At 35.5% G+C, this 19,046-nt stretch overlaps 1 protein-coding gene across 3 annotated transcripts in view; it reads right to left on the bottom strand.

Annotated features, from left to right (window-relative positions):
* The window catches only part of LOC107041740 (syntaxin-binding protein 5), a 225,519-nt gene that overhangs the window by 75,052 nt on the left and 131,421 nt on the right, over nt 1-19,046 (bottom strand). For all 3 annotated transcript variants that reach the window (XM_015262452.1, XM_015262451.1, XM_015262453.1), the window contains exon 5: nt 13,556-13,619. In XM_015262452.1, coding sequence (XP_015117938.1) covers nt 13,556-13,619 — 64 coding nt within the window. The remainder of the gene's footprint in view (nt 1-13,555; nt 13,620-19,046) is intronic.

The raw sequence follows: 19,046 nt of genomic DNA, 5'->3' as shown, positions 1-19,046 counted from the left end.
AAAAAAACAAAAGAAAAAAAATCGAATGAAAAATTTGAAAATACCTATCAATGAAACCAAAAAGTAATAATAAATAAACTTCCTAACGGATGCCTAGAAAAACATGGATTTTAAGGAAGAGAGTTGCTTAAAATTACAATAAAAAAGACGAGATTTTGGGGATGAAGAATAATGCTTGAGTTACAGTGAGATGATGCAATAATTTCACAATGGCATAACCTCTACTGCTGTAACCGATTAGTTACTGAGAACGCCGCCAGTGCCGCTGAATCAACTCACTAGGCAAGTTACTAGACGGCTCGCTTACCGCGCATGCCCAACCGACGGCCATATTGCCCATATCGGCTCACTTCATATTGCATTTGTACATAAGTCATGGGGGTTACTCATCTAGTAACTGTATAACTTTACGGGTCGACCCGAAAAGTCTCATTTACTATAGCTGGTCCTCTTTACAGTACTCTTTACGGTCCCGGCCAGCTCAGGCCAGCTGATCGCCGTTTACTCCCTCTGAACACAGCCTCCGTAAGCGCCACTTATCGGGCCTCAGTGACGAAAAAGAAAATTTCTCGGCTAGCAGAGAAACCACGGCTCAATCAAAGTTCAGTAAAAATTACGGAACTCATAATTCGCTCACCTATTACGGAATCGACTCAGAAAATTTAAGTGACGGTATCGTTATTTTTCACAGGAGATTCAGATAAAAATTACGGAAAGCTCTGGAAAAATTCCGTGACAGTTCCGTAAAATTTTCTACAACAACATTTCACTCCGAAATTACGGAAAAGATACGTAATTTTTATTGAATATTTCTCTCCGTGCGGACCTAACCTTTCAACGAGAGCACATCTAAAAAAGTTATGAAAGTATTTTTTACAGTTTGGTGCAGACCACATTGTAGATTCAAACATTTCCAATCATTAAATTTATCAATTAAATTGCATGAGAAAAATTTGGCAAACTCATGAGTATTCAGCGTCATTCAAATTATATTTTGCACAAAATTCTTATTTTTTTAAACATTCATTGTTTATAAATAAATAATTGAAATTATTTGAACTTTCGAAAACCTTATTAACTTGCCGACTTAAAGCGCGAAAGTTAGTGAATGAACCCGTTTTTCAGCATGCTGGTATGTGCGTATGCGTGCGTATACGTATGTGTGAATAAAATTTGATTCAACGATTTTTCCAGGATCAAAAAATTCATGAGGACCAAAATTTTTTTTGCCATCAACGCGTCTTTCTTTTTTTAGGCATGAAATGGATTTTTGGTAAAATTCTGAATATGAATAAATTTGTTACCATTCCAAACAAATCATTGTTATGGTGAAAAATTGATTGTTTACAAATTATTTATAAAAAATGCTTGTAATTTTAAAACATTGCAATTTTTCAATTATTTCATAAATCTTCCTCTAAAAGTAAATTGCCCAAGTTTTTTCAGATTTTTAAAATGTTTTCTAACGGTTCAATATCGAGATTCAAATTCAGACCTGCAAAATTTAAATAATGAAATCATAGTCAAATTTCCGGAAACAGGGTCAAATCAGGCTGAAATGAAAGCCCTGATGTTCGACTACAAAAATAGAAAAGCAGTTCACTGGAGAAAAAATAACCAAAGTACTTAGATATCCTCAAATCAACTTCGGGAAAGTGACCTTTTGGTTAATCCAACTTTTGTCAAATTGAACTTTCGTTAATAAAACCGTCCGGTTATCTTATCTTTTGTAAGAATATACGTTAAATCTTTGTTTCTGTACACGGAGAGAAATATTCAAGGAACATTACGGAACATTTCACGTAATCCGCAAGCGAGAATCGTTTTCAGTGAATTTCTATAGGAATATAAGAGAATAAATCTGAAACGTTCAGTAAATTTTCGGGTCTGTCACCGAAAAAATACGAAAAAGTCACGTAATTTTTCTGAAAGTTGTTCCGGGGTTCTCGAATTATTTTGACCCTTATGACCCTTAGCGTGACCCTTGCTTTGACCCTTAATATCCCAAGGGACCCTTAATATCCCCATAACCCTTATGAACCGTACATCCCCATGACATTTATGACCCTTATATCCCCATAACCCTTATGACCCTTAGCAACGCTATAACCCTTATGACCCTTAGCAACCCCATGACCCGTATGACCATTAGCAACCCCATGACCCTTGTGACCGTCGTGACCCTTATCAGCCCCGAAAATTTTTTAGCATTAGGCAACACTACTTTTTTTTATTGCGACCATTATTTTGACCCTTATAACCCTTATGACCTTTAGCGTGACACTTGTTTTGACCTTTAATATCCCAAGGGACCCTTAATATCCCCATAACCCTTATGACCCTTAGTAATCCTATAACCCTTATGACCCTTAGCAACCCCATGACCCTTATGAATCCTGAAAATTTTTTAGCGTTAGGCAACACTACTTTTTTTTATTGTGACCATTATTTTGACCCTTACAACCTTTATGACCCTTGTTTTGACCCTTAATATCCCAAGGAATCCTTAATATCCTCATAACCCTTATGACCCTTAGCAACCCTATGACCCTTGTGACCCTCGTGACCCTTATGAATCCTGAATTTTTTTTAGCGTTAGACAACACTACTTTTTTTTATTGGGACCATTATTTTGACCCTTATAACCCTTAGCGTGACCCTTTTTTTGACCATTAATATCCCAAGGGACCCTTAATATCCCCATAACCCTTACATCCCCATGACATTTATGACCCTTATATCCCCATAATCCTTGCTCCTGACCCTTATATCGGACCCTTGTTCTTGATCCTTATGCCTGAACCTTGTTCCTGACCCTTATGTCTGACACTTGCCCCTGACCCTTATACCTAACTCTTGTCGCTGACCCTCATTCCTGACCCTTATATTAAGCGTCGCCTGAATTTTGGGGTCCCCTGAATTTTCCCTCTAATTTTTGTATTATATAGGGAGATAAAAAAATAGAGAACAACGAACTGAATCTTGGCAATATTGTCCATCGTTTTCTATGATCTTGCGCCAGCTCTCAGGTAACATTTGAATGCCGTCGCGAAAGAAACTTGCAGACTTCGAGGCGATAAAGTCATCGACGAATTTACGCACATCGTCCAGCGTTTTAAACTGTTTATCCACTAAGGCGTGCTGCATGGACCGGAACAAGTGATAGTCGGATGGGGCCAAGTCTGGTGAATATTCCGCGTGCGGGAGAACTTCCCATCCCAAGTCTAAGAAGGTCTTCTGAGTCGCGCGAGCAAGGTGAGGTCGAGCATTGTCAGGCAGCAGTATGACTTGCCTGCTTCCTTGCCCAGTAAATGGCCTTTTCCGATCAAGTTTTTCGCTCAGTTTGTTCAGTTGTCGGCTGTAGCGTTCCGCAGTCACCGTCTGACCTGTTTCCAGTAGTTCGTAATAAAGCACACCCTTCATGTCCCACCAGATACACAGAAGAATCTTCTTTAAGTGGATGTTCTGTTTCGGCGTCGATGTACTGGATTGTCCGGGATCTACCCACGACTTTTTACATTTGGGATTCTCGTAAAAAATATACTTTTCATCACCCGTCACAATTCTCCACAAGAAGTCCTTTTTTTGTTGCCGGGCAAGCAGTGAAAGGCACGTGTTCATACGTTGACCTAGGTTGTGTTCGGTCAATACATATGGGACCCACCTTCCAAGTTTTTGGATTTTTCCCATTTGACGCAAATGCTTGGAAATAGCTATTCGGGTGACTCCTAACTGAGCTGCAAGCTCTTGTTGCGTTTACGTTGAGTCTTCATCCAGTAGAGCTTGCAATTTCGCATCTGTAAACTTTCGAGGCTGTCCAGGACGCGGCTGGTCACTCAGATCGAAATCACCACTTCTAAAACGTTTGTACCAATAATTACACGTTTCATAAGATACAACGTCGGCACCAAGAACACTACACATTGATTCCCGTTCTTCAGAAGCATTTTTTCCTTGTTGGAATTCGTATAAAATGCAGTGCCGAATGTGCTGTTTATCAGTTGCCATCGTAAACTCTGCTATTCTGAAAGGTTATGTAACTTACATAGACTTGTCGTTTCGTGTTCTAAAACCTTTTGTCCGATCCTTTCAAAACCAGAAAAGACCGTGAATATATTTCTATTTTAAGTATAATTTTAAGTACGAAGAAAAAATCTGTAAAAATTAAGTCACATACCTAATAATAAGAACCATTGGATACAGGAATCAAGAACTCCAGTGTATCCAATGGTTCTTAATTTACAAACTTTTATTAAACAATAAAACTTTTCTAATTGGAAATGACGGCTTTTTTGGTACTGAATGTTAAAAATGTTTTACTTCAATTGACTAACCTATTTTTTATTTTCAATATGCTTTGTACAAGTTTATTAAATTCAGTATCTTGGTTCTAGAAACCAGGAACTTTTTACCTGCATCTCCCATTTGATCTTTGAGAATACTCAAGGATCCTTCCGATCATTCCTGTTTGATACTCAAGCACAGAGATTGCTTTATTTCCTCAAATATCATTTTTTGAAGCCATAATTTCTTTTCTTGTAACTAATTTTACATTGTGGCACAGGAGACAAAAACTCGAGAAGAAACTTCCTTGCGAATGTCAAAATTTAATTTATACATTTTTTTGGAGATACGTTGTTTTGTTACAAATAAGTAACAAACAAGCGTATCTCCAAAGCGGTATATAAGGAGTAATTAGTAGCCAAACAAGTAGGCGACTGCAGCCATGCGGCTGTACATATTCTACTGAGTAGGGCATCTATTCTTTTCTAGCCATCAATATATTGATTGCGGGCTTCCGAATAGATGCGTTTTATAGTAAATGTCTGCTGCAATGTTAATCGGGAGCTTCAAATCTCAAGTCAATATCTGAATTGTTACTCAAGTTAGAGCGCGAACAAGGATTTCAAGTCAAGAACATAAAAATCTAAATATCTCAAAAACTTTGTATGAACGGGTATATATATTTTGATTGATTGAGATAGAAGACATCAAGTCGAATATTTTGAAAAAAAATCATTGAGATCGGTTGACTCGTTATTGAGATATTCAAGACATTAGGTTTACATACGAAGTGGAATATCTCCGAAACTAATTGACCGATTGAGCCCATCTTCCATACCGGTCCTTACAATGATCAGAGACAGCTTCATGCCAAATTTCCAGTCGATATCTCAATTTTTACTCAAGTTAGAGCGCGAACAAGGATTTCATGTCAAAAACAGAAAAATCCAAATATCTCAAAAACTTTGTATGAACGGGGATATGTTTTAATTGATTTAGATAAAGGACATCAAACCGAATATTTTGAAAAGGAAATCATTGAGATCGGTGAACTCGTTATTGAGATATTCAAGACATTAGGTTTACATGCAAAGTTGAATATCTCCGAAACTAATTGACCGATTGAGCCCATCTTCAATACCGGTCCTTGCGATGATAAGAGACAGCTTCATGCCAAATTTTTACTCAAGTTAGAACGCGAACAAGGATTCCAAGTCAAAAACAGAAAAATCCAAATATCTCAATATATATTTGGATTGACCCAGATAGAGGACATCATGGCGAATATTTTGAAAAAAAAAATTATTGAAATCGGTTGGATATTTTCCGAGAGATTTGCGAGAAAAGGTTAAAAAACGAATGGATATTGCTCAAAAACTAATAGACGGATCAAGCTGAAATTTGACATGGAGTTAGTCTCAAGTTATACCAATTAACTGAAAAAATTTCAAACTTTTTGGAATGATTTTTCTCATTTAATTATCAAATTTACGAAGAAATGACCATCGACTGGACAGTGTCATGCACAGACGTGATCCCCAAACTTCGTATTTTTATGTTTCAGACCATTCTGCATCATTTTCAAGCAAAATTAGAAAATTAGAAAATCGAACGATTGCAATGCTTCCATTCGGAAGAAAAAATATTGGGAACATACAAACGTATCTCCAGGTGGTTTGGAGATACGTTTTTTTCACACAAATCTTCAGAAATTGAAAAATTTTCGTGGTTACGTGACTCTGTTAGTAAGCTGCCGATATTTACGCATGAAGTTAATTGATTTTTGTATATTTACTGAAAACTCATCAGCCAAATATCTTTTTTCAAGCCGTATTTATTGAAATAAAAAGCATCCAACTCCTTAGACTCCTCCCAATTCGGTCTTTCTGTGACCTGTAACTTTTACCTTCCGTTCCTGTCTCTAATTCCGCGAACTCCTTTTTACTTCTAGGCGTCTTATCCCCCTGACCACTCTATTCGACTCTCAAATTGCCTCAAAAGTCCATTTTGCCCCACTCTATTTCAGCCCTTTCAGAAATCGATTTAACAAAACCCGTCCTTTAAATTTATCGAATTTCGATGCTTTATTCCATTTTTTTCTGTCTCGAAATGAAGAAAATTTTTCTAGTTTCAATCAAAATGCAAGTTAAAAACGTTTTTTTTTTAATTTAGAAAATGTTTCTTGCAATCATGTATTTTTCTCTCTGACAATGGGATACCGAAAACAGAGAAACGATGAAGAGTGTCAAACTTTGATCTCAATTTTTTTTGGACATATGTTCTTTTGTTACACACAAGTAATAAACCAACGTATCTCCAATAGAGTATGGGAAGGGGTTATTCGTGGAAAACAAGTTTAAGTAACAAATATACGTATCTCCGGATATCCGGGAGATACATTGCTCTTTTATTTAGATGCTCACTACATACGTATCTCTGACTCGCATTTCTCGAAGATACGTTTTTTCGTTCCGAATTAATCTTTATATGCTACAAGCATTAAAAATAGCTTGATATATGCAAATCTGAATTAAAAAAGCAAATACGTTTTTTTTACACAAACTTTCAGAAATTTTGAAATTTTTGTAGTTCTGTTACTCTGTTACTAAGCTGTTGTGTGTTTTGTTGTGTTGATGAATAGTGGTGTTATTTATTTCCTCATGCTTATAAATTTAAGTCGAACCACTTGTTACTGCGACTCGATGTGATTTACTCTGGAGACCATGTTTGCAAATTTAATATTGTGCTTCATTTGTTTTTTCATTCATCTTGTTATTTTCATTCGTAGATATGCATTAAAAGGTTATTAATGCGCTATTCTTGTATTTCTTGCATTATTTTCCTGAAGTTTTTGAAAGTTTTGTTCAAGTTTTACGTAGTTTTTTTAAAATTTATTGCCATATATACCCTATTCGGGTTTTTATATGTTTTGCGATTTAATGGGCCGACTTCCTCTCCAACCGTGTCGCATTGTACCCCACGTACAGACTCTCCTGGTGACCAAGGGAAACCCTGGAAAACCTTGGTCGACACTGGCGTCCATCGACCGAGCTTCATTGGAGAATGTTTTCCTAACACTTCTCCGATGATTCTCGATGTCTAGACTTCCGTTCGACGGTTTCCGAAAGATTAAAAATCGCAATTGCCCCAAGCCGGACTCGAACCCGCGCCTCACGGGTCCCGCTGTCCGGCCGAGCGATTTAACCGCTTCGGCCACCGTCGCCGACAGTTTTACGTAGTTCATGTTCTTCAATTTTTTTTTTCATGTTTTTTTAGTTACCAAATTGTTTTGACGAATTCTTTTTTTTGCGAAATTTTCCAAACGGGAATTTTTTAATTATGGACCCTTAATCATAATGCAAATGTTCATTTTCACATAAAACGCTAAGTAACAAATATGACGAGTCAGAATCTAATCGAGTTTTCTGGAAATTGTTTGTAGTTTTTAATAATCTTTAAACGTAAGACATGAGAACGTTTTCAGCTGCAAATTCTTTGATCTTATTTAACGTGTTCAAAAATGCCTAAAAAAATTCAAAACAGAGATGCTTTTCGATCAAAATCCTGTTGTGGAATTGTTCGTTCATATATCACTCAGCCATAGTCAATTCCCATTTATAAAGAGAATTTGAAAGTTGCATTTACATAACTATTATTCGATTATCGATGGTGGCTGAAGTGGTTACGGCGTCGCTGGATTGGATAAACGGACTCCGAGTGATGACTTTTAATAGCTTGAAAACCGTTGAGCGGGAGTCTATAGACACCGCGAATCATCCAGATTTAATGTCTGGGAAACATTCACCAATGGTATTCGGTCGATAGACGTCCATATCGGTCAGGGTTTTCCACGGCCTCCCTTGGTCACCAGGAGAGTCGGCACACGGAGTGCAGCTTCTGGAGTAAATGCGATATCCTTGAGGGGAAAAGTCGGTCCATGGAGTCGCAAAAAGGGGTGGAGTCAGGAGAGGACCATAAAAAAAAACAAAAAAAAAGACTAATGGGTTATCTTTCTATATGTATAGGCTTATAAAAATAAGACTGGACTTTAAGTGACGATACTTAACTGAAAAACTGTTTTAGCTCAGCTAGCGGAGGAAAGCGAAAGTATATGAAGGCTACTATATATGAGGCGCATCGTACTATAAAATAAAAAAATACCCAGAAAATCTATGGGGTCGTATGGGGGTCATATGTTGGTTGGAGCCTTTTTCCGTATCGCGGAAACTAACAGCTTAGGCATTCCACACTATTTCAATAGGTCAAAAATTACTTTTGCTCGATTTTCGGATGTTATAGAAGAGGTTCAGAAATTGTTGTAAACGCGAGGAAAAAAAATTTTTTTTTTCAAAAAGTTATACAACATACAAAATTGAAGGTGTCTCTGGGTAAGTAATTGTTTATAACATTATAACTCGATAAATATCAGTTGTATCGGAAAAATTATAAAGTCTTTTTTTATTGCTAAAGGATGATGGATTCATGTAAAAATTTAATTTTTGCAAAAAAGTGCAATTTGCAACATGTTTGTTAATATTGTGTTACCATTTTTCCAAAAATTAATCATCAGTCTTGTCCTAGCATCATTCGAGAGCGTACCAAGGGGCGAACTCCTCGCGACCACTAGATACCTGATTCCGGAATCAGTCAATTCTCTTGCCCGGCGTTTATCCTAGTAGTCCGAGTATCGGGATCATTTAGATCACAATTACGTAAACCTTTGTAGTGATCAATCCCACGAATAAACTTTAAAATAAAAACTTTTGCGCGAAATCGGCTGACGAAGTGAAAAATTACTCGGTACGGTTCTTGTGAATAGTTTCATGTGTCTTAATTAATTACTTTCAACTAAAAGAATTTTCATACATTATCAGCGAAAAAAAAAGGGTGATTGCACTCAGAAAATAGACCGACACAAGAGTGAGTAACTTGATATCACATTAACCTGGCTTCCCAAAGGAGAATCACATTTAGTATCTCTTTCTCTCAGAATAAGAATATGTTCTTTCCGTTTTTTCTTGAATGCTTGCCAATGAATGTAAATTCGTATATTTTGTAAAAAGAACAATTTTGTTTTGGAAAGAATTCGAGTCTTTTTCTGGTCAAAATAAAGTTATTACTCAAAATAAAAATAATAAGCTGTCTTCTCTAAAATCAATTATATTTGATTATTGAATACACTTGAACCCAATTATATACCCGCAATCCTTTCAATTGACAGATATGTATACCACTTTAAAGATAAGGAATCCACACTAAATAAAAATAATTATTTTATTGCCCGGTCAGGAAAATTGATCGAATATTAAATATCCTCTCAATTTTCCATATCCAACATTAATCAACAATGATATTATTGGCTTCCGGATACGTTTGGCTGACCCCCCCCCCTCCCCTTCCCCCACCATCACAGGGGAAGACATATAAGGACAACCCCCAAACATCGGAGCTCAGAATCGGCGCTCATAGCCCTGAAGATGCAGACTGCAGTGTTTGCGAAACGTCGGCGCAATGCTGAAACCAAACGCGGCATTCATCCGGAAGCCAATAATATCATTAATAATGGCCGCGAAAGCCTCAAAACTAAGATTAATCAACAATATTTTTTTGGCTTCATATGTATACCCTCTCGGGTTTTTGTTCCCTTCCCTATCTGCGTTACCATGGGCCGACTTACTTTATCCTCAACTGCACCTCATTCGGGATTGGACTGCCAGGGAAACCATGGAATACCTCAGTCGTGCATCCGGTCGATAATGCAGGAATTCCACTGTGTCCATTGGTCACACTGACTCAATGGGCACAGTGGTTCTCTACATTCGTGCCTAGCGACTGTAGTCTTACGCGGTTAGGTGTGCCTAAGCGGACACCCATCCAAGTACTGGACAGACTGAACACTGCTTAGCACACACTCCCCGCATGACCACTACAGCCACTAATAAACAATATAAAAAGTTTATAAAAAAAACATGTTTGCGCGTTTTAAAAAATCCGAAAAAATATATGTGATAGAGTGTCTATCAGAGAATTCATAGTCAAATTTTTAAAGGGTGTATCGATATAGGGCCTGAGATATTAATTATTTAGTGAAGTCGCGTCGAGCTGAGTTAGCCGACTGAAACATACTCAGTGGTTTCTCAGTAAATTATTCTTTTTAGTTTTATGATTTGCAGGCTGAAAGAGTTTGTGGAAGTATTATCCCATAATGTATTTGAAATTTCTAGAAAAATGGTTATAACTCATAACTGGTAAATAAAAACGAAAGAAGAATAGTGCAAGAGAGAAGTATACATTTAGTGGTACATTGTCATGGGATCCTAAATTGGCGGGTTTCACATTGTTATATCATTTATGACCTTAATTTGTCAAAGAATCGATTGATTCCATTCAAGTCATTTTTTGTACCATTGAAGAACAGGCACTGGAAGAGCAAGCTTTGAAAATTCGATTTGAAAATTCTTCATCCATTGTGGGGACTCGACAATTTCATTGTTTTATACCGATTTCTAATACTCATAGTCTCAAATGTAAAATTCATTCCCTGGACGATGAATTCGAAATTCGAAACACGGTAAAATAACTTAAAAATGTCTGCCACTTGCTTATAGTGATAATAGTAGTAATGTAAATATATTGTAAAATATCTTCAAGTAAGAGTAATGTATATACATTGCGAAATATCGTAAAAATGCATGCCTCTGCGTTGAATTTACCTACAGCAATTTGGGTCTTTTTTCTTTTCAATAAATTATTATTGGTTCTCTGTACTTCTCATAATTTCAGATATAAAGAAAAAGAATGGAATCAAATGTAAATAATCACGAATTCACTTTATATAGATACTCGGAACATCCGCTCAATAGCGCAGACTTGCTAGCACGACTAGCTCAGCGCAGCGAGCTCACCACTGCACTTTATTTGCCGCGGCTTCACGAAATAATTAATATCTTAGGCCCTATATCGATACACCCTTCAAAAATTTGACTATGAATTCTCTGATAGACACTCTATCACATATATTTTTTTCGAATTTTTTAAAACGCGCAAACATGTTTTTTTATAAACTGTTTATATTGTTTATTAACAAACGTATTGTAAATTAGACTTTTTTGCATAAATAAATTTTTTATCTGAATCTATCACCCATCAGCAATAAAAAAGGGCTATATAATTTTTTCATCACGCTGTGTATACAGTGACATTTTACGCACGCTCCGCGTGCGCAAAACCCCACTCGCCTTCGGCTCGTGCTATAAACTTCCCACGAGCCCAAAAACACTTTCGCGTAATCGTATCGAAATATATTATTTCGACATAACCAATATTTTTCGAGTTATGATGTTATAGACAATTAGTCGCCCAGTGGCACCTTTAATTTTGCATTTTGAATATATTTTGAAAAAAAATTGAGGTATCCTTAATGCTTATCAAAATGGTTATCGGGGAAAATTGACACTAAAATCATGAGGAATAAATTTTGAAATTATTACCAGAAGCATCTGTGGCTTAAGGATATCGGAGCGAATAGTTTTGCAGTGGAAATCTAATCGCAAATTTTTTGGATATTTTAGGGAAAAAATAAAATTACAAAAAAAAAAGATGATGAACGTGCACGGAGAGAAATTTTTAGTAAAAATTATCGTGAAACCCAGGTCAAAATTACCCGGATGGAAGGGTAATTCTGTACTAGTGTATGTTTGGAGCAATAAATATCCTTGGTGTGGATAAATTTTAATGAATATTTCCGGATAATATTTGTTCTTATCTGAGTAAAAATTGCCAGTACGCGCGGATAAAAATTATTACATATCTTGGTAGTTTTTACAAATATCTGGATAAAAATTACTGTTCCAGAATGGTAAAAAATACTAACCTTACCTACAAATTTCTTTCACGCAGAGGTTAATACTCCAAAACATTCGAGTGTTACTGACAACAGAGCTCAAAGTGTTTTTACCACGAAACATTCTACTGGTAGAATTTATTGTTTGGAAGGGTAAAGAGTGTCGCGCGCATCTGGTTAGTTTTTGATGCGCACGATGGGTATAATTTAATAGAATTGAGTGAATAAAAATTATTCTATGAATTTTATCATAATTACCAGGATAACTATAATTTTTATCATTCACATAATACATATTTTTTGTCTTTGTCTATATACATGTTGACAAATGTATAGACAATTTTTGGTCCCTTCGGCGAAAATTACCATACGGAGGGGTAAAATTTATTTTACATATGATAAATTTTATTATTTAACATTAATTTTTGTCGAACTTCCGGATATAAATCAGACGAAAAATTTCAATAATACACGTTTATCCTTTTGGAAGGGTAATTTTTACCAAAAAATTTTCTCCGTGTGGTGAAAGTAATATTTCTAGTTCTTTTTTTCCATTTTTGCTATGAAAATGACATGTAACAGAAAAATGGCCATCACTTGTGGGAAATTCGTAAAATTTACCATTAAACATTTCGAAGTGGGAATCTCGTCCAAGATTATTTTTATACATAAATAATATACAAAACAGAAAAAAAACAATAGAAAATTTTGAGGCCGGATTTGTATACAGTATTTGGAGTAATGATTCAAATACTTTCGGGAATCAATGAATTTATCTTATATTCACAATCATCATTAATTGTTGGATGGCTTATCATAAATTTGATCGCTCTATGGTCCGTGTACTGTCGGAACTATGGAACAATGGAATTAAAAATGGAAAATTATGTGGATGCTGTTATCACTGTAGTACTGATCTGAACAAAAATCGCGGTTACAAAAAAATCGCTAATAATATAATTTACCCACCATATTGATTAATTCTGTAGAATGAGATGGGAAAAATGAAGGTAGTTTCACCTCCATATGATATTCATAGGTACCTGTAAGTCTCTCAATAGACATTGCATGTATGGACATATATATTTCAATCTCTGGATAAACTGTTGGAAACTGCTCGTGGAAAATTGTGTAGTCGAATGAGAAAAGGTTGTGACAAGTTAAAAAGAACAAAAGTGTCAGCTTCCACAGCAGCACGAACCAATTTTTTTCCCCTCCAGTAAGAAAAATCTGATCTTTCTTGGGGACTTCAGATGTGTGAGAATTCAAATCGATCCAGATGTGGGAATGAATATTTAATGGAAAAAATGAAAAAGTACCCAAAAATATCGGCGAAACAAATCGATCAATTTAAGCGAGAATTGCAGGTGTTGAATTTTTTAAAGGCACATTACATTCGCATACACATTTTTTTCAATATTTCTTTACCTTACTCAAATCCAGTGGATTATCACTCAAGTGTATAACAGCACCCGGATGCGTTTTCCTCGATCTGGAACATGGAAAGAGAAAAAAAAGTTGATAAAATTTTTAGAAAATAAATTACATTGGAGAGATATGTGACTCAATGTGTTTTCTCCAGATCCCCGAGGGAATCGTGCCACTGATAAGGGATGTAGAAAAAATCCCAGGCACTAACACATTTTCATATAGTCTCAACATTGTAGGTATGGAGGGACTACACAACAGTATTGTGGAGAAAAAATAAACAAAAAAAAAGTCTCCCTCGTTGACGCACTATGTACACCCCGCTGGCTGTGTGCAATCTGTAAAATTGCCCCGATTTGTTTTTTTTCCTCTATCTTTCTGCCCCTGAGGAAAAAGAGAAATGTACAAAAGATACAAAGGTTGAAGGGGGTGCAGAATGCCTTTTGCGTCAGTGGAAAATAATTAGCAAAGTACATTTTTGTTTGTATGATTCAGAATAAGAGGACTGGAGATGAAGATAAACGGTGAATAGGAATGATATAGTATTAATGAGTGAAAGGCGATACAAATTTAATTATGGGATTGAATGGAAATTGAGACGGTCCTCTTCGAAATCAACAATTAAATTTGGAGCGCCGAGGCTAATTGTAGAATTCCGTATCATAATCTGGGTATCGAGTCCATTTTCGGATGGATTATTCTGTTTTGAAGAAACAGAAACTTTTCAAGGAACAAAATGGATCGATTCTAAATGTGGTTACGGGTATCCAAATACATTTTACAATAAAACAAATCTGCCGCTCGATCAGAGTCACTTGATTTAATGAATCCGGCCTTTACATGTACGATAAAGAGCTCACGCGACATTAATTTGATAGCTGATTTCGATGATCCTGGGATGCATGGAGGTCTCCCAGGTCGCTATTCTGTTCTTCAAACGGGAATTTTTCGAAAATTATCATTTCTTCTAAAATTCAAGCTTTATTTTTCACCGGTTTGTCGTTTCGTCGACTTGCCACCGCAACACTCGCCCGAGGCCTTTCGTCGAAGAATGTTCAATGTGGAGTCAATTTTCCTGTTGAAAGGTCCGTGCAATAAACCGTTTGAAAATTGTGTTTTCCTTCAAAATTTTCTGCAATCATAATGTTACAAAGGATCTCAGTGTTCATTGAATGGTACGCTAGCATATTCTAGGTCCTTTGTCTGCACTTCGACCAATTACCCTCGAGGAATTCCTTTGAGTCTAGACTGTATCATGTACTTGCAGTGATGCCGAAGTTATCTTGATGATCATCGAATGAACAACCTATGCTGTAGATAATTTTTTCGCTATTCTACACGGAGAGAAATTTTTGATAAAAATTACCCTACCGTTCTATAAAAGTATATCATGAGTCATCGTTTCTTCATTTCTATCCCGAAATTTAATAAAAATTAATATATGATCAAATTTTATTCTACGTAAGAGAAATTTTATCCTGACGCATAATAAATTTTACCCTTCCAGTCCAGTAACTTTTATGTAGATAACAACGAAAATTCTAGAATGGTTGGTAAATTTTACTCTACTGGTACAGTAATTTTTATTCTACCGGTACGGTAATTTTTATTTTTATCAGGATAAAATTTCTCTAACGTGGAATAAAGTTTGATCATCATATATTAATTTTTACTAAATTTCGGGATAGAAATGAAGAAACGATGACTCATGATACACTTTTATAGAACGGTAGGGTAATTTTTATCAAAAATTTCTCTCCGTGTGTGGACACTTTTTCGGTGATTCTTATTACTTCAATACTCGTCGAGTTTATGGAGTAATGTCTGACTGAATATTATCTTTGCAATGAATATAGAATTTTTCACAGGTTGATATTCACTAGTTTGAATTTTGAATAACATTTGTAGAACGAAATCAGTGCTTTGGATCTTATATAAAAAAAAATTCAGTCTGGTCGTGAAAAGGGATGTCATATTACATTGTACTCTCTTGTACATGCGAATATCGTTCACATTACAAAAGAGTATTATCTTTTCGAGTGCCGCAAGATTTAGAAATGATAAAACAATGGGACATAGCCTTTAAAGAGAGAAACAAGGCTTTAAAGCTCGGTTAAGTTATGCGTGCAAAATATTTCCTCGCAATTAGACATTATCGCAGAGAAAAATACATTGGAGTCTGATAGAACAATATTTGGAGTAGTAGATTTGACATTTTTCAAACCAATCGATTGAATCCATCGATAGCCTGAGAATAAAATGAAGAGAATAGATCGAATATAATGAGTAAGATTCATCTGCATCCATTTGTACCACAGGACTGAGTATGAACACAATTTTTCGTTTTATTCACAAATCGAACATGTCTTTTTCTTAGTGTGTACTTTGTCCCACCACGAGTGTCGATTGCAGTATATGGTTTCCTGTCATAAATGTCCTACATATCAACTTTTTTCTGTTCAATGTTGTGCCAGAGATTAACCCATTGCGCCACCAAGCTCACGAAAAGTATCGGTGTGATGGTGGTGGGGGACTAACCAACGAGTACGCGCAACATGGCTGTGTGCGACTGCGGCCGAGTGTTGGTGCGTTGATGAGTTCCTCACCACACCGAGTGTCAGGCCCGTATCCACCTTTTCACTGCGACAGATGTATGGCTGTTTTTTGTGTTCCATAATTGTTTTTCCTTCAAAACTCATTTCTACTCTATTATTTATTTCTTTTGTGAATTGATTCGTGATCAAGAGTTATGTGAACAAACCAGGAAGTTGGAAATCTAGTTTTAAGGTTACGTTAGGTAAGCCTGTTGACACCGTTTGAGATTTCTGTCTTTCGTTTGCTTCTTCCAAATAGAAAATTGAATTACAAATCAACCAAATATCACAGTCAAACTCTCAAATTGTATATGTATTGGATATTGTATTTTTTTTATCATTCCGAGACATGGAAAACGGTTCAAACATTGATATTATATTCTTTCTCTCGCTCAGTTCATCTCTTCCCCTTTATTATTATCAAATTGATTCCCAATTATTCTTTATCTGATTATTGAATATTTCATATTTTTGTCCATTTGGAGATAGTCAAAACGCTGAAAACGTTAGCGTGGTTTTTTTCGCTTGTACGGTTGTTTTTTTCTCAAAATTATTAAATTATCATAATTTCAAATGATGGAAAAAAGAATAATTTCTATTTTTTTTCGCTCATAACCATTATATTAATTGTAAATTATTGTTCTGCAGTTGAGTTTAGTCATTCCATTCTTAGATTTTCCTACTGATTCATAGAAAAGAAATCACTTTTGTCAATTTCGTTTTGCAAAATTAAATTTTGATGATCCCAAATACTGAGGTAACGTATTTTTTTATTGTTGTATTCAGTGACTTTATTGTAAACTACAAAATACATGCAATAAAAAAAATTATAAAATTACGTTTTCCCGTTTTTTTCTCTCTCAACGCTAGCGCCTATGATTTTTGAACGGTACCGCACGTACGTGCCTGGGCGCACCATCCCCACCTCTGTCGCTCCGCGCGGAGCTATAGAGTGGGGACAGACGATGGTGGCGCAATGGGTTAAAAACAGTACGATCTATTTAATTAAAAATACTATATAAACTCAAGACGTTTGCCCGATTTTTATATACATGATCGATGGAAGATGATTCATTTTTCTTTTTTCCTTTTTTTCTCAATAATACTCTACACAGAGAGAAAAGGTTGAAAGGAGATTCTTGATTCTAGATACTCCTCTTCTTAAGGGGTAACAGAAGGCCGCTTATTTTTCAACGTTTTTGAACAACGTTTATTAAAAACCCTCCGAAATTAACTTCGGAGGCTGCCGAAAGTTATCGATATTTTTGAAAATCGAGGTACATTAATCTCCAGGAGATGATGATGAAGATCGATGTGCTTCGGTTTCGGCGAATATTAAGGATATCCAAGGACTTTCACACAGAAAACGCTGTGCCGATTATCTGCACACTTATGCGGATAATCTGCATAGTTATGCGGGATTCACACATAAGCCGAAGTCACTCTCTTATGTGTAAATCATGCATAAATAGTGCGTGAATCATGCATAGTTATGTGGATTATCCAGATTTGGCATGTTTTATAAATAAGGGTGAAATTTTGATGAGGATACGTCTATGTTTTCGTTATGAGGAGTCTTTTTGTGAAATTGAGCTTACAGGTCTAGATTTTTCTAGAAAATTCAAGGGACTTCAGGGAGTTTCTAGAAATTTTGAGAGAATTCAAGGAGTTCCTAGAAAATTCTAAAATGTTCAAGAAATTTTTAGAAAATTCAAGAAAATGCATGGAGTTTCTAGAAATTTCGAGGGAATTCAAGGAGTTTTGAGAAATTTCGAGGGAATCAAGAAATTTCTAGAAAATTCGAGGAAATTCAAATAGTTTCTAGAAATTTCGTTGGAATTCTAGGAGTTTCTAAAAATTCCGAGGGAATTGAGAAACTTCTACAAATTTCGAGGGAATTCAGGGATTCTTAGAAAATTTTAGGAAATGCAAGCAGTTTTTAGAAATTTCAAGAAAATTTAAGGAGTTTCTAGAAAATTCAAGGAAATGCAAGAAGATTCTAGAAATTTCGAGAAAAATCAGGGAGTTTCTGGAAATTTTAAGTGAATTCGAGGTGTTTCTAGAAACTCTGAAGAAATTCCCGGAATTGCTAAAAAAATTGAATAAAATTCTTAGGTGTTCTGGAAATTTGAATAAAATTTGAGTTTTCCAAAATAATCGAGGAATTTCTAAAGTTTTAAACAACATTCAGAAAAAAATTTTTTAAGGGGAGACCGCGGTGAAATTTGAAAGTCTCGACTCGGCCTCAACAGCCATTGGATGACTTTTGATATATGAAGGGATATATAAAAAAGTGAGAAAAATTTCGGACTCGAACCGTTTTGCCCCGTATATCCACCAAAAACGTCATTTTTCACGTTTTTAGCTTAAAAAGGCTCCTTGGACCACAGTTTTCATCCGATTACAACTTTTTTTTTTTAATGTTCGTTATACTCCAACGAAAAAACCCAAGTATCCGTTTTACTTTATATTTATTAGATGATGAGAAAATGTTTTTTTTACTTTTTATTTTTTTTCCTCTTTTTAACAAATGCTAAAATTCGTTGTTTTCCCCCCATTTTTTTTTGTTCTAATATTTCGATTACGTATGATTACAACGTGGAATAACGAAAAACAACTAGTTTTAGCATTTGGTAAAAAGAGGAAAAAAAATAGAAACTAAAAAAATCATTTTCTCATTATCTGATAAATATAAAGCAAAACGGATACTTGGGTTTGTTCGTTGGAGTATAGCAAACATTAAAAAAAAAAAGTTGAAATCGGATGAAAACTGTGGTACAAGGGGCATTTCTAAGCTAAAAACGTGAAAAACAATGTTTTTGATGAATATACGAAGAAAATGAATTCTTACTTTTTCAAGTTTCAGCAATGTTCTCATTTAAACCATTAAAATGCAA

Source organism: Diachasma alloeum, unplaced genomic scaffold (genome assembly GCF_001412515.2).
Source record: "Diachasma alloeum isolate Michigan unplaced genomic scaffold, Dall2.0 Dall_scaffold_00375, whole genome shotgun sequence".
Lineage (NCBI taxonomy): Eukaryota > Metazoa > Arthropoda > Insecta > Hymenoptera > Braconidae > Diachasma > Diachasma alloeum.
The sequence above is the reverse complement of the archived record's forward strand: the minus strand, read 5'-3'. Positions and strand labels throughout refer to the sequence as shown.